Source organism: Tamandua tetradactyla, chromosome 11, assembly GCF_023851605.1.
Source record: "Tamandua tetradactyla isolate mTamTet1 chromosome 11, mTamTet1.pri, whole genome shotgun sequence".
NCBI classification, from domain to species: Eukaryota; Metazoa; Chordata; class Mammalia; order Pilosa; family Myrmecophagidae; genus Tamandua; species Tamandua tetradactyla.
The window spans coordinates 3301908-3319254 of record NC_135337.1 but is presented as its reverse complement, the minus strand read 5'-3'; the positions used below and the strand labels follow the sequence as shown (position 1 = coordinate 3319254).

The following is a 17347-nucleotide window of genomic DNA, read 5'->3' as shown; positions in this document are numbered from 1 at the left end:
TGTAGTAGGTGTGTGGGTGAGCTCTTCATGCCGTTGGTACCGCCCTATAGTACCTAACTCAGGATTATAATAACAATATCTGGTTTATAGTGTGTTTGCAATAAATGTTATCTTTTATTGTTATTTCTATGAGAGCTACTTAGTAATACTATTTAAGCATGTTTTGAATTACTCTTTGTCTTTGGAAGTAATGGAATTATATTTTTAATTTTTTAATTAAAATTAACCTCCATTTTGACATCTCAGAATTAGTGAGGCTTTGGTGTACCAGAGAAATCTCTGTAGTTGAGTGAGAAAAACATAAATTTGACTTCTCAGTTAGGAAAACATGAAATTAAAGAGTTTTAGAGAGAGAGATTCCACCAGAAGCAGGTTATCTCTATTAACATTTCTAATGAGAATATTTCCATTTGATAATAAATCTTGTTCTTAAAGTGTAAAATTCTCATACAAATCTCTGAACTTTTGACTGTGGTTCCTTACCTTGCCCTTCAAATATTGAAGTTCTGTGGAATTGACTCTTTTATTTGATCTCTTTCATAGGCTATTGAAAAGTATTGCCGAGTCAGTAGTGGATTTTCTGGAGTCAAGGATGTATATTCCTCCAGTCCTACACACGATGATGTTCAGCAGAGCTTCTTTCTTGCTGAAACTTTAAAGTAAGTAGATGCTTTTTTGCTTATTTTTATTGGAGGTAGTTTTGCCATATGGTCACTAGATGCTGAATTATGACTATGTAACATGTTACACTAAATTTTGATAAAAATATATTTTATGTAAACGAGTCTTAGATTTTTAGCCGCAGCTATAGAAGAATGACTTAGAATATGAGGTAGCTATTTTATTAAAAAGGTGTTTAGTAAACTCCTTTAGATTATGTGGTCCTTAGCCTCTTAAGCATGCATTAGAATCACTGGGAAGGCTTCTTGAAACACAGGTCATTGATACACCCCAATAAGAGTTTCTCATTCAATAAGTCTGCATGGAGCCTGAGAATTTGTATTTCTGATGATCTCCCAGGTGATGCTGCTGATACTGGTCCTGGGAATACCTTGAACACCTTGCTCTAGCTAATGAAATCTGTTAGGAATTATCCTAGGTTCATAGCTTTCTTTTCTTTCCTAATCATGGGGTTTTGATGCTACTAGATGATGGAGCCATAGCCATGCATCCTCCCAATGAGGTTTCCTGTAAAGGTACACATACAAGGAACAATGGAAAAGAAAAAAGGCAACTTTATTATTTGGGCTTAAACTCAAAACCTTAGGCAGAGCTATCTGCTAAACTGGTCTGGGAGAAGGAAGCCAGTTTAATATGTCCAGTTCCCTAATGACCTACAAAGTAAATATCTATTGATGCCTTCTGTTGAATTCCATATTTCTATTTCCCAAATATCTGTACCTGAATCCCTTTTCTAAACCCTTCATTTTTCAACAGGTATTTATTGAGTGCCTACTAAGTGCCAGGCACTGTTTAGGGTATTTGTGTTGGGACTGTCTCAGTAGAAAAAAATAAAGAAAGAAAAGAAAAGATAAATATTCCTGTTCTCTTGGAGTTTACATTAAAGTATACTTTAACTTACATTCCGGTATATCACAGCTGAAATGCACGTTTCACTAAGTTTCTTATCCTAAATGGCCATCTTATTCTGATTTTTCTCTTAAGCTTGTACAATATAATCATTCCCGTTACCTCTTTGTAATATAACACTAGGTCTTTACAGTTGTTTCTGTTATTTTTTTTTTTATTTTGCCCTCTCCTTCCATATCTATATTTGAACCTAATCCAGACCTTTATTACTGCTGTTATAGTTTAGAATATCTATCTAGTAGTCAGTTCCATTCCTCTAGTCATTCCTTATTTTGATTCATCTTATGTGATTAGGCTTCACAGTCTGTATAAGATAGTTGTAAGAAAAGTGGCCTGAAAGATAAGGCATATGAGCTTTAGTTATATTCTTGCTACAGTCTAGTTTAATGAACATGTGAAAGTTTCTTTGGTTTCAGTTTGAATATCTATAAACTATGGGATTTGCCCCAGAATTTGTAAAATATTATTTTCCTATTTTCAAGACTTCAGAAAAATTATAAGATTTATATGAATATTTATATATTCTTTACCTCAGTTTACCAGTTGTTACATTTTGCCACCTTTCCTTTTTTCCTGTCTTTCTCACCATACATGAAAATATGTATATATACACAGTTTTGTTTATTGTTTTTAATACTTTTGTATTGTATAATACAACATATATACAAAGCAAAGAGAAAAAAGCAATTATTTTTAAATACTTTTTAATTCAATTTTTGTTGAATATATAAGAGTTAGTGGCATCAAGTACTTCAGCATATTGCTTCCTAGAAAAGGACGTTTTCCTACATAATCATGATATAATTGTCATACCTGGGAATCTTAACATTGATACAATACTGTTTTCTAACATAGTCTATTTTCAATTTTGCCAGTTGTTCCAGTATTTCTTTTACCCCAATATAGGATCCAGTAAAGGATCATTCGTTACCTTTGATGATTGAATTTCTTTAGTTTCCTTTAATCTGGAACAGTTTTCCTTTTTTGAAGAAGAAGAAGAAGCTTATTTCTTAGTTTGGATTTTATGATTGCTTCCTCATGAAGAGATTTTGATTAAATGTTTTTGTTGTAAGTATTACATAAGCAATGTGATCTTCTCGTTACATCCTATAAGGAAGCACATGGTAACAGTTAAGTCCCTTATTGGTGATTTAAATAAGGTCAATTTAACTATAAGTATTTTTTCTTTTTGTAATTAATAAATGATCTGTGGGGTGATTAGGCGTCACAGTCTGTAAAAGATAATTGTAAGAACAGTAGACAAGAAGATAAGGCACATGAGCTTAAGTATTAATATAGTTAAGCACTTAGAATTATGCCTGGCACAAAAGACTAAGTAGCAGGTATGAAGTTGCTGTAGGATAGTGGGCAAACAGTTGATGAAAAAAGCTGGACACGAAGCAAAGGAGAGGAGGGAAATAAACAACTCACAAGGACAAATGAACCCACATCTACGTCTCACTGCTTCCAACTCTGACAAGCAAGTGACTTGCAGAAGGAGCTAGCACTTTTTGTGATGACGTTGCATGCATGTCTGGCCCAGGAACTGGATAAATTAAACAGGGAGTTATAACAGGATCCAAAACAGTTGCAGGTCTGGCAGCTGCCCCCATACCATATGATAACCCAGCTGATCAGTGACAGCATGCATGACCTTACACAGTACCTGGTGCCCTACACTGATAAACAGAACACAATAGCTGCTGCATCACTTCAACTTTCCAGATTCCATGCATGATTTTTTGTAATCAACCCTAACCTAGAACCATACAGAGAAAGTGATTCTGAAAAATGTAGCCCCATCTTAGCTAAGTTGTGAAAGTACTCAGTGACCACAAGGGACAAGCCCTTCCAGATAATGAAAAATAGTGCAGGATGTTTTATATTATATAATATACAGTGAGTATATATACAAGGTAATTTCGTAACAGCTATAAAGCTATAATAACTAAAAGAGTTTAATAGCAGTACAAGAAAAAAATAGAACAATGAAACAATAGAGTTCAGAAAAAGCCCACTTACATGTCTGAAAAAGGACAGTTCAGGTTAATGGGGAAAAGATAAATTTAATAAAAGGTATTGGAAAAATTATCCACTTAGAAAAAAAAAAGAGAGTGAAGATGGCATGACACAAAATCCAGAAACCATAGAAAAGATTTAAAACAGAAAACATCTGCAAGAAAAAAATAGCATTAGAAAAGCAAAAAGACAAATGACATGCTGGGAAAATATTTGTAATACCTGTTATGTAGTAAGTTGGTTTCCTAGTTTCCCAGACTGCTGTGACATCACACACTGGTTGACTGAACAGGAATTTATAGCTCATGGCTTTATAGACTAGGAGTCCAAAATCAAGACGTTGGCAAGGCTTGTTTCTCCTCAAAGTCTACAGCGTTCTGACGCCGGCTTCCACAGCCCTTGGGGTACTCTGGCTTGCATTTCTGCCTCCCATCACATTATCTTCTCTCCTTTGTCTGCTCTTCTGGTTTCGGCTGCTTTTTGCTTCTACTTGTATGGCCTTCTCTGACTTCCGGCTTCTCATTTCTTCTCTTTATATGACCTCTAGTAATATGAATTAATACCCACTCTCAGTCAGGTGGGCTACATCTTAACTAGAAGTAACATCTTCAGAAGGTCCTTTTTGCAAAGCAGTTCACACCCACAGGAACATGGATTACAGTAATAGTAAGAACTTTTGTTAGGTTACATAAATTCAGCCTACCATAATGAAAAAAATTTCTAAAAATCAGAAAAAATTAAGAAAAAGTTGTCATTACAAAAACAGGTAAAGGCACTTCACTGGAAGAGAAATACAGATGACCATAAATACATGAGAATAAAAATGCTTGACCTATTCATAAAGGAAATAAATGAAATAAAAACGCAGATACCATGTTTCACTATCAGATTACTTAATATTTTGAAAGTTCACACACTGGTATTGGCAAGGATGTAAGGATGTATTTAGTCACTCTCAAACCCTGGAAGTAGAGTGTGTGTTGTAGAGAGTGGAATCTTTGGGAGAGAACCTATTAAAATATTAAGTGCACATTGCTTTCACTCTAGTAGTCCTTCCTTGAGAAGTTTTCCTACAGATATACTACCCTAAGTGAGAAAGATGAATGAAAAAGAATGTTCCTCACTTCTACATTCTTGATATTCATTGCTCTTACCCTAAATAACTAGGATTATTTGCTGCATATGCCTTCTGGATCTTACCTCCTACGGAGCTACTTTCCCCAAGCCTTTGATCTACACCTGCCTACTATGCATTTTCACACCTCTGTGTCTTTACTGTTGTCCCTTCTCATGAATTCCTCATGCTTCTTTTTCTCCCTAACAAAATCCTATTACTTTCAAGCTCTAACTCAAATATCATTTCCTTTATGAAGTCTTTCCCAATAGTAAGGCAGAATTAATCCTTCCTTACATATACTCACAGTATTTCACTTATCCTGATAAGTCTTTTTGACATATTACTGTCCTAAGTGGCTAGTTTCATGTTTGGAATAGAAAATGCATTCAGTAAATGTTTGTTCAACTGTTCAGAATTAATAGCATAACCTATTAACCAGAATTTAATAGTCATATTAAAGTTAGTTGCATAAATATACATCTCTATATTGTGATGCACCTCTAAAATCAAAGCTAGTATTGTTTTTGTTTTTGTTTGGGCATGGGCTATTATTGTTTTTAATGTAACTTATTTTTTAAATCATAAAAATAATATGTAGGCATGGCAAAATGAATTGGAGTATAGAACAGAAAAAAAGGAAAATAGAAGTGTTCCTTTACTTCACATCTAGTCTCACTTCCCCAAATATACCATTATTAAACACTTGTTGTATCCTATTAGAAAATTTCTAAACATACACAAGCATATAAGATATATATTTTTATAATCTATATTCTTTTAATAACCCTTAATTTTTTCCCAACAATTAGAATCATATATATCTGATGTTATGAAACTTGGATTTTTCATCTTACTCTTTATCTAGGAAACATTACCTTATTTGGTACATATAAATCCACTGAGAAATGTATCATAATCCATTTAATCAGCGCACTATTGTTAAACATATATATGGTTTCTGGTTTTCTGCTGTTATAAACAGTGTTGCAGTAAATACCCCTTTACATATATCTCTGTTCCCTATGTAAATATAAGTATTAGTTAAATCCCTACAAGTGAAATAGGTGAGACAAAAGTCATATGCATTTGAATTACAACAAATTTAAGCAAAATAAGCCGAAAGAACTACATAATTCTTCATAAAACGTCTCACAGATAGGAATCTCTAGATGTTTAGGAGAAAAAACTGTATTTTAATTAATTAACTGATCAGAAATATTGGAATCAAGAGCATATTCTGATAAGTACTGAAACATTTAGATAGAGAACATGAGGTAAGGTTTGCATGAGCAGGCCTTTTAAAAAAATAGTTTTATTAAGAAATATTTGCACACATACAGTTCAACCATATTATACAATCAGTGGCTCACTATATTATCATATAGTTGTGTATTATTCACCATGATCATTTTTAGAACATTTGCATCACTACAGAAAAAGAAATAAAAAGAAAAAAAAGAGCTCATACATCCCATACCCCTTGGACCCCTCCCTTTCATTACCCCACAGTATTTCAGTCTACCCATTTTTTTACCCTTTATCTCCTCCTAATATTTATGTATTTTTGAAGCATTTTTTATTGCATAACATATCATACATACACAGCAAATAAAGAAGAAAGCAAAAGTTTTCAAACACTCTTCAATAAGTAGTTACAGGACGGATTCCAGAGTTTGTCAGGTGCTTCCATACCATCATCTCAGATTTTCCCTCTGCTTGCTGTAGGACATTGGAGGCTAGAAGGAATAAATATTTTATCATCACAATTGACATTTTTAAAATTTTTTGTGAAAAATAGCATATATATAAGAAAGCAATAAATGTCAAAGGACAGTGCAACAATTAGTTGTGGATCAGATTTCAGAGTTTAGTATGGGTTACAATTCCACAATCTTAGGGTTTTTTTAAAAAATATTTTTATGGATAAAACTTTTTCATACATTTTGTAAAGTCAGTGGCTCACAGTATCGTCACATAGTTGTGGACTCATCACCATGATCATTTTTTTTATTTTTTACTTTTTAAAAATTTTTATTGTGATATCTTCATTAACTTATTTTATCTTTTTGTTGTTGTTGTTGTTAAACATAACCACATACAAACACAAACATTCTTACCATATGGTCATTCCATTCTTGATACATAATCAATAACTCACAATACTGTCACATAGTTGTATATTCATCATCATGATCATTTCTTAGAACATTTGCATCAATTCAGAAAAAGAAAAAGATACCATTTTATGTATTTTTTGTCTTTATTTTTTTTTTACTCATCTGTCTGTACCTGGATAAAAGGAGCACCAGACACAAGGTTTTCACAATCACACAGTCATATTGTAAAAGCTATATAGTTACAGAGTCTTCTTCAAGAATCAAAGCTACTGGAACACAGTGCAGCAGTTATAGGTACTTCCCTCCAGCCACTCCAGTACACCATAAACTAAAAAGGGCTATCTATAGAATGTGTAAGAATAACCTCCAGACTCTGTTTAAAGTCTCTCAGCCACTGAGACTTGTTTCCCTCACTTCTCTCTCCCCCTTTCGGTCAGGAAGGCTCTTTCACTCCCATGGTGCCGGGCCCCAGCTCACCCCCAGGAGTCAGGTCCCATGTTGCCAAGAAGATTTACAGCCCTTAGAGTCATGTCCTACACGGAGGGGGAGGGCAGTGGGTTCACTTGCCATGTTGGCTTAAAGAGAGAGGCCGCATCTGAGCCACAAAAGAGCTCCTCTGAGGGTGATTCTTAAGCCTAATTTTAAGTAGGCTTAGCCTATCCTCTGCAGGAATAAGCTTCATGGGGGTGAGCCCCAAGATCGAGGGCTCAGCCTATTGAATTGCTTGTCCTCACTGCTTGTAAGAATATCAGAAATTCCCCAGATGGGGAAATTTAACATTTCCTCCTTTCTCCCCAGTTCCCCAAAGGGACTTCGCACATACTTTTTTATTCTCTGCCCAGATTACTCTGAGATATATCAGGGCATTACACTAACCTGTAAAAACAAGATCTCATTCCCTATTCAAGATTCCATGTAATTATGCTGTTCAAGTAAACTGACCATATAAGTTAAGTTAGATAATGTGCTACTAAAAATGTAAATTTAGCATCAAATAAACATGTCTCCCTTTGGTCTCGAACAAGAGGTTGAAGTTTGAAGATACAGGCCATATCATCCTTTACCCAGTGTTTTGATTTACCTTGGTTCTATCCAGGTCAACTTCATTCGTATTTCTAGACAAAGCTTTTTAAACAGTTGCTGAATGGGTACTGCTGACTTTCATAGCTCCAGTGCTCTAACTCAGAGTTTCAATTGTGACATAAATACCCAGAGTTTCAGGGAACGCCCAGGTTATGTACAAAAAGATCAGTATCTCAGAATTTAGAAATACGTTACAACTCCTAAATACGTATGACTGCCATAAGAGCTTACAATCTAGAAACGTTTGCAATTGGCCCCAACCTGATAACCCATGCTCTCAACTTCAATTCTCTGAGTTTATATATTATAGTTAATCCATGTGAGTGACGCATGATAATATTTGTCTTTTTGTTTCTGCCGTTTTATTCAACATACTGTCCTTCAATTTCATTCACCTAGTTGCCTGCCTCACAACTCCATTCCTTCTTGCAGCCACTCAGTAGCCTATTATATGTAAATACCACAGTTGTCCCCTCCATTCCTCAGTCATTGTACCCTTAGGCCACCCCCATCCATTGTGATTTGCAACACTGCTGCCATAAATACCAGTGTGCGAATGTCCATTTGTGTCCCTATTCTCAGTTCCTCCAGGTATGTACTTTAGCAAAGGGGTTGCAAGATCATATGGCAATACACCCCCCACCCCCCACCCCCAGCCTAGCCTCCTGTAGAACCAGCATTCTGCCCTCTGGAGGGGCTGTATCTCTCAGCTTCCCTACCAGTAATGAATAGGTACATTTCTTTCTCCATATTTTCTCTAGCACTTGTTTCTCTCTGTCCTTTTTAAAACAATTATATTTGCAATTATACAATCCAACCTAAGTAAATAATTAATATAAAGACATTTCCTTTTCTTCTGCATAGAATCCATATCCCTCCCCCTGCCCCCACTTGTTGACATTTAATTTGGGCATAATGCCTTTGTTACATTCAGTGGAGGCCTATTACAGTGTTATTGTTGACTGTGCACCCTACCTTGCATTGATTGTATCATTTCTGTATAGCATCCATTTTTAAACTCTTGCAATGTTGACATTAATTTGTTCTCCCTCATGCAAAAGCAATCTTATATTTGTACACTTAGTCACCATCATTGTCCAGTCTAGGCACTTTTTAAATTATACTATCTCAGTCTTTATCCTCTGTCTTTCCTTCTGGTTTCATATGTGTCCCCAGCCCTTCTCCCTCAACCATACTCACATTCAGCTTCACTAGAGTACTTATATTATTGTACTACCATCAGGTAGTGTTGTGCTATCTATTTCTGAATTTTTACAAGCAGTCCTGTTGCACAGTCTGTATTCCTTCAGCACCAAATGCCCAATCTCAACCATCTTTCTATCTACTGATAAATTGTGTTCTTAACTTTAACTCTCATTAATGTTAGTTCTTATTAGTGAGGCCATACAGCATTTGTCTTTTTGTTTCTGGCTAATTTCACTCAGCATAATGTCCTCAAGGTTCACCCACTTTGTAACATGCCTCGTGACTTTATTCTGTCTTACAGCTGCGTAGTATTCCATCATATGTGTATACCATGGACATTTGTACTGTTTCTGTCTCTTGACAATCTTAAATAGTACTGCTATGAACATCAGTGTGCAAATGTCCGTTTGTGTCCTTACCTTGTGTTCCTCACATTATATACTGAGTAATGGGATTGCTGGATTATATGGCAAGTTTATACTTAGCTTCCTGAGGAACTGCCTTCTAGAGTAGTTGTACCATTTGACATTCCCACCAACAGTGGATAAGTGTGTCTCTTTCTCCACATCCTCTCCAGCACTTGTCCTTTTTTTTTTGATAATGGCCATCTAGTGGTTGTGAGATAATATCTCATTGTGGCTTTGATTTGCATTTGCCTCATTGCCAGTGGGGTTATGTATCTTTTCATGTGTCATTTAGCCATTTGTATTTTCTCTTGTGAAAAGTGTCTGTTCATATCTTTTGTCCATTTTTTAATTGGGTTAATTGTCTTTTTGTTGTTGTATTGAAGGATCTCTTTATATATTCTGGATACTAGACCCTTATCTGATACGTGGTTTCCAAATATTGTCTCCCATTGTGTAGGCTGGCTTTTTACTTTCCTGACAAAGTTCTTTGATGCACAAAAGTTTTTAATTTTGAGCAGATCCCATTTATTTCTTTTTTCAGTGCTCTCATGCTTTGGTTGTAGAGTCTAGGAATCCACCTCCTATTACAAGATTTATAAGATATGTCCCTACATTTTCTTCTAACAGTTTTATGCTTTAACTCTAATGTTTAGGTCTTTGATCCATTTTGAGTTAAGTTTTGTACAGGGTGTGAGATAAGATCCTCTTTCATTATTTTGTATATGGATATCCAGTTCTCCAAACATCATTTATTGAAGAGGCTGCTCTGTCCCAGATGTGTGAAGGTCTATTTCTAAGCATTCAATTCAGTTCCATTGATCAGTATATCTATCTCTATGCCAGAACCATGCTGTTTTGACCACTGTAGCTTAGTAATATGCTTTAAAGTCAGGTAGTGTGAGACCTCCCACTTCATTTTTCTTTCTGAAGATATTTTTAGCTATTCGGGGCACCCTGCCCTTCCAAATAAATTTGGTTATTGGTTTTTCTATTTCTGCAAAGTAAGTTGTTGCTTTAATTGGTATTGCATTAAATCTATAAATCAGTTTGGGCAGAATCAACGTCTTAACTGTATTTGTTCTTCCTATCCATGAGCAGAGTGTGCCCTTTGTCATGGTTAGGTTCGTGTGTCAACTTGGCCAAGTGGTGGTACCTATTCGTCTGGTTGGACAAGTGCTGGCCTATCTGTTGCAATGAGGACATTTCATAGAATTAAATCATGATCATGTCAGCTACATCCACAGCTAGTTATATTTGTAATCAGCCAAAGGGGAGAGTGTGTTCTGCAATGAGTAATGTTTAGTGTGATCACTGGAAGCCTTTTAAGGAGGATTCAGGAGAGGAAGGCTCTTCCTGCTTCGGCTAGTGAGCCTCTCTTGTGGAGTTCATCCAGACCTTCCATCAGAGTCATCAGCTTCATGGCTTGCTTGTGGATTTTGGATTCTGCATTCCCCCGGTCACGTGAGGCACTTTTATAAATTTCATATTTGCGAGTGTTCCTGTTGATTCTGTTTCTCTAGAGAACCCTAACTAATACAACCTTCCATTTATTTAGGTCTTCCATGATTTCTTTTATCTATTTCTTATAATTTTCTGTGTATAGGTTTTTTGTATTCTTAGTTAAATTTATTCCTAAAGATTTGATTCTTTGATTGGTATTGTAAATGGAATTTTTTTCCTGATTTCTTCCTCATATTGTTTATTTGGATGTTGATTTTGTACCCTGCCACTTTGCTGTACTCATTTATTAGCTGTAGTAGCTTTGCTATAGATTTTTTTGGATTTTCAGCATGTAATATTGTGTCATCTGCGAACAGCGAGAGTTATACTTTTTTCTTTCCTGTTTGGATGCCTTTTATTTCTTTTCCTTGTCTAATTGCTCTGACTAGAACTTCCAGCACAATGTTGAATAACAGTGGTGACAGTGGGCATTCAGTCTTTCCGGTTGAGAATGATGTTAGCTGTGAAATTTTTATATACTCCGTTTATCATGTTGAGAAAGTTCCCTTCTATTCTTATCCTTTGAAGTGCTTTCTTCAAGAAAGGATGTTGAATTTTGACAAATGCCTTTTCTCTATCATTCAAGATGATAATGTGGTTTTTCTGCTTTGACTTACTGATATATTACATTAATGGATTTCCTTGTGTTAAGCCAGCCTTGCATACCTGGAATAAATCCCACTTGTTCATGGTGTGTAATAGTTTTAATGTGCTGCTGGGTTCTATTTGCAAGTATTTTGTTGGGAATTTTTGCATCTATATTCATAAAAGAGATTGATCTGTATTTTTCTTATCTTGTAGTATCTTTGTCTGGCTTTGGTCTTAGGGTTATGTTCGCTTCATAGAATGCATTAGGTAGCTTTCCCTCCTCTTCAGTTTTTTTGAAGCATTTGAGCAAGATTGGTACTAATTCTTTCTTGAATTCTTGGTAGAAATCACATGTGAATCCATCTGGTCCTGGGCTTTTCTGTTTTTGGAGCTTCCTGATGATTCAGTCTCTTTACTTGTGATTGGATGTTGAGGTTTTCTGTTTCTTCTTGAGTTAGTGTTGGGTGTTCATGACTTTCTAGGAAGTTGTCCATTTCATCTACATTGTCTAGTTTATTAGCATATAGTTGCTCATAGTATACTCTCTTTACCGCCTTTATTTCAAGCAGGCTTTTTTAAAAAAGTCAACCTTAAATTATATTGAATCATAAATGATTTAGAATAAATTCAGACAAAAGAATAGATCACTTTAGAATTTTTTTCTGTCTGTTAAAAACCCAAATTAATAGTCAGAGATTCTTAGGAAGTTGAAAGGGCTAAAAGCTACAGCATTTGCTCTCCCTTTCAAACTGTTTTTTTTTTCCCCTAGGATCCTTAATTCTACCTCTTCGCTATTTATCTAGATCTAAAGTCTGGTTCTTTACCCACTAACTAAGTGGTGATCAAAATATAGAGATGTAGAATCTGAAGTAATTCACCCAACACATATTTACTGTGAGTGCCTGATAATATGCCAATGCCATTTTGTATGCTAGGAATATATCCATGAAGATAACAGAGAACAATCCTGACATGTCACTTGCCCCCTAAAATTCTCATTCTCACTTTCCCTTACTTATGTGCTATAATTTTTTTAGTCCCTGATTATGGAAATATGCCTTCCATGTGAATGTCATCTGTACTCTTCATCATTCTCTCCCCTTGCCCCCTTTAAATCTCTTCACAGCACTGTCACCACCTAACATGTGTATTTGGTTCTTTTGTATCTAACTTTACCAATGGGATATAAGCATCACAAAGGCAGGGACTTTTCACTACTCTGGTATGTCTCCTGGCTGGGGTTCAGAGCTTGATCTTAGAATGCACTTCATTCTGGGAGTTGGCTAATGGTTAAGGGGTTGATAAAGCAAAAAGGATCAAGGGCAAGATGTGAAAACTGAGTAAGTTGGAGCATCAGATCTGTTTTCATTAGGGAGTTAAAGGTTTAACTGCCCACACAGTGGAGAAACAAGGAGCTATGCAGACTAACTGGTGGTACAAGTTACACAAAGTTGATAAACTTAGGAAAGTGATTCTCAAACTTGAGCATTAATCAGAATCACCTGGAAGACTTCTTAAAACACAGACTGCTGGGAGCCATCCCCAGAGTTTCTGGTCAAATAGGTTTGGGTTGGGGCCTGAGAATTTGCATTTCTAACAAATTTCCAGGCAAGGTCAGTGTCCACACTTTGAGAATGACTGATACATGGCCTCAGTAAACTATTTATAGAAGCAGTTGGGCATCAAGAAATTAACTATGCTGACAAGGAAGCTAGTGCACCCTGAGGTCAAGTGGGTGAACTACTAGGTTTGTGTAATCCAGTCTACCGTTCTTAGGACCTGCCCCGGTGCAATCCACTGGGACACAGGCACTGTAACTGGGAAACATGCACACAGAAAGTTTCACTTAACCATTTAATATAAGCATTTGTTCAGCTTAAAATCTGTATACTTTGGAGTGAGCCATGGTGGCTCAGCAGGCAGAGTTCTTGCTTGTCATTCCAGAGACCCAGGTTCGATTCCCGGTGCCTGCCCATGCAAAAAAAAGGAAAAATCTGTATGCTTTGAAATATCCTTGCCAATTTTTTTCCTGCAGTAGAGGGAGCTACAACCAAAATTGTATTTATGTAGCAGTGATGTATAATAAGTTTATTTTCCTTTCATGCTCTTTTCCATTAGTCTTTTGTTTATTTTAATTTTAAAAATCAACTTTATGGTATTTCAAATGTACAGATCAGTACATTTTGGTGAATATATAAGCTTGGATAGCTACCACTGTAATTTAGATATAAAACATTTCCATCCTAATCCTTTGACTGTCACTTCTGCCCCATAGCCATACTCGTATCTGCTTCTTATAACTATAGTTTGCCTGTTCTAAATTTATTTTTCATATAAATTGAACTATGCAGTATGTACTTATTTCGTGTCTGGCTTCTTTTTCAGGATAATGTTTTTGAGATTCATTCATTTTGTTCCACATTTCATTTATCCATTCACTTTTTTGATGATCCATTAATCATGTTTTTGAAAGAAATCAGGGAAAAAAAGAATTTGTATATATATTTTTTGCCATTTGATTACACTTAATTTTTTCTGTCTGGGAATTTTTTAATTCTTGCCTTAAAAGTAACTAATTCCATCAGATTTTCTTTTGAAAAGAAATTCTAAATCTTTTCATTTTGGTGCTTTATTTAGGCAGAGATGTTGTTCTAGTTTGTTAGCTTCCAGAATGCAATATACTAGAAATAGAATGGCTTTTAAAGGGGGAATTTATTAAGTTGCAAGTTTACAGTTCTAAGGCCATGAAAATGTCCAGTTAGAGCAGGTGTATAAAAATGTCTAAATTAAGGCACCCCCAAGAGGTTACCTTCATTCAGGAAGGGCCGATGAAGTTCAGGATTTCTGTCTCAACTGGAAAGGCACATGGTGAACATGGTGATGTCTGCTAGCTTTCTCTCCGGGAATCTTCTTTCATGAAGCTCACCCAGGGGCCTTTTCCTTCTTCATCTCCAAAGGTCTCTGGCTGCATGGGCTCTCGTGGTTCTGATGACTCTGCTCTGTTGCTCTCCCATCATTCTGAAGCTTTCGCCAAAATGCTTCCTCTTTTTTTTTTTTTTTTTTTTTTTTTAAAGGAAAGACAGAGAGAAGGAAGGAAGGATAGAAGGAAGGAAGGAAGGAAGAAAGGGAAACATCTTTTAAACATTTTCTTGTTTTATTGTATTTTGTTTCTTTTGCTTCCTCTTTTAAAGTATTCCAATAAACTAATCAAGACCCATGTGGAATGGGTGGAGTAAACATCTCCCTCTAATCCAAGCTTAATGCCCACAGCTGGGCGAGTCACATCCCTGTGCAGATAATCCAGTCAAGCCCAGCATGCTTGGTGGTCTAATCAAGTTTCCAGCATGCAGTGCTGGATAGGGTTTAAAAGAAGCAGCTGCCTCCAAAAGATTGGATTAGGATTAAGGTTTGGTTTTTCTGGGGTGCATAAATCCTTTCAAACCAGCACAAATGGCAAAGATAGAGCTAACAGAATTAAAATTCATAGTAGCAGTCTTCCTCTGAAAACGCAAATAAATATTGTTCTTGCAGTTTATTGCCTTAGTTTGCTGAGTTTTAAAAAAATTCTGTTGAGATCTCTAAATCTCCCTTTGCAAATAAACTCACTATGCAAGTTTTCTTTGATATTTAGCTAAATTTACTAATAAGCTTCTTTTTCTTAGGGGAAATATTTTAATATTAAAAAAAACTAGTAATGCATGAATAGAGGAATAAATCTGTGATAAAGCAAATATTCCAAACTATTCTTTGTAGGTATCAAGGAGATAGTGCCCAATGGGCCTCACTGTACAATTTTCAACATTTCTATATGTTTGAAAAATGTTATAATACAATACTGGAGAAAAAAGGGAACTAGTAAATTATTATCCAGGAGGTAGTGTTACTATTGTTCTTATCATATCTTTTAGTAGCTCTAGTTCTCTTTTTTATAGTTACTATATCTTAGTTTGCTTATGAAGTTATTCTCAGTATAAGCAAATGAATGCACAGTTAGCCAGCTATCAGACTATTAAAGCTAATTTCCTAGCGAACAAGATTTTGAGGTAGGTTCAGAGATAGTTCTGATAATGGCTTTATCAACAAAACATCAAGAGTAGTGTAACTTAAAATTGTAAGCAAAAGTGTTTACGTAATGTCTTTGGAACAGAGAGAGGAATTAATGGCTGGGAATGGGGAATTCTTAGCAAACTAGTAGTTCAAGAGGACAAACTGGGTGACAAAAAACAAAAACACTCTCCTTTTATCTTGTCTGTAACTGGATTCTGAAGTTAATCTCTTACCATAAGAGAAGCACTATTTTTCCAGCTGGATGAGAAAAGTAGCATCAGGTCCCCTCTTGCTGTTCTCTGCTGATTTTACCACTAGAGGCTGATTTGCAAACAAAGTCAAATCAATAAATATTTATTAAGTGCCTCCTTTCTCCTCAGAATTTTATTTTTTTGAGAATTAAAATGCATGAGACATAGTCCCTGTCCATGAGGAGCTTCAGGCGTGTTAAGAAATCTCTTACTTGTAGACATCGAAAATTTTAGTAAAAGCACAAAGTATATATAGCCAAGTGCTAAATTGTTTAGGTTATATTATGAATGTTTTGGAAATTCAGAAAAAGTAACTTTGGTGTGGGTTAGAGTAGTCAAGGAAAAGAGTGAAATGATGTTATGAAAGGACACATTAGATACTAAAAGGTGAAGTAATTAAGAGTTACCCCCAGAGAACTTCTTTTGTTGCTTTGTGGCCTCTGTAAGCCAATTCGGCAGGTGAACACACTACCCTCCCTGCTACATTGGACAGGACTCCTGGAATGAGACTCCTGGAATGAGCCAAGACCTAGCATCTTGGGATTGGAAAAGCCTTCTTGCCCAAAAGGGGGAAGAGAGAAATGAGACAAAATAAACTTTCAGTGGCTAAGCTATTTCAAACAGAGTTGAAAGGTTATGCTAGAGGTTACTCTTACACATTATGTAAATATCCTTTTTTAGTTTATGGTATATTGGAGTGGTTAGAGAAAGTACCTAAAACTGTTGAACTGTGTCCCAATAACGTTGATTTTGAAGACCACTGTGTATCTATATAGCTTTTACAATGTGACTGTGTGATTGTACGAACCTTGTGTGTGATGCTCCTTTTTTATTCAGGGTATGGACAGGTAAGTAAAAAAATATGGATTAAAAAATAAATAATGGGGGGCATAAGGGGTAAAAAATTGGGTAGATTAAAATACTAGTGGTCAGTGAGAGGGAGGGGTAAAGGATATGGGATGTATGAGTTTTTTCTTTTTATTTCTTTTTCTGGAGTGATGCAAATGTTCTAAAAATGATCATGGGGATGAATGCACAACTATGTGATGATATTGTGGATCACTGATTATATACTGTGGATGGACTGTATGTGTGTGAAGGTTTCTCCATAAAAATACTTTTTAAAAAAGGTTAGGTATTGCAGAAAGTTATTTCTTGTTAAGGGGTCCAGCTTCAGAAAATAAATGATACATCTTTTGAAAAGACTGTTTAAGAAAACTAATGACTAGAGGGTATTCACTAGAAGAGGTAATGGGAGATGAGATTCTAAATCAAAATCAAGAAAGGATTGGCATGCTAAGAAGGGAATCAGAAGGTAAAATGCAGTGTACCCACATTTTTACTCCAGCCTGCATAAATTATACTTGAGCTATAAGGAAAACAAATACAAGTAAGAGGAAACTAAAGTCCTAAAGGGAGAGA

General features: G+C 35.6%; 1 protein-coding gene across 3 annotated transcripts in view; it reads left to right on the top strand.

Annotated features, from left to right (window-relative positions):
• The window catches only part of MAN1A2 (mannosidase alpha class 1A member 2), a 236889-nt gene that overhangs the window by 211382 nt on the left and 8160 nt on the right, over positions 1–17347 (top strand). For all 3 annotated transcript variants that reach the window (XR_013159187.1, XM_077119755.1, XM_077119756.1), the window contains one exon: positions 544–659. Coding sequence is in view for 2 of the 3 variants with exons in the window: in XM_077119755.1 (XP_076975870.1) it covers positions 544–659 (116 nt within the window). In the remaining variant the exon portion in view is untranslated. The remainder of the gene's footprint in view (positions 1–543; positions 660–17347) is intronic.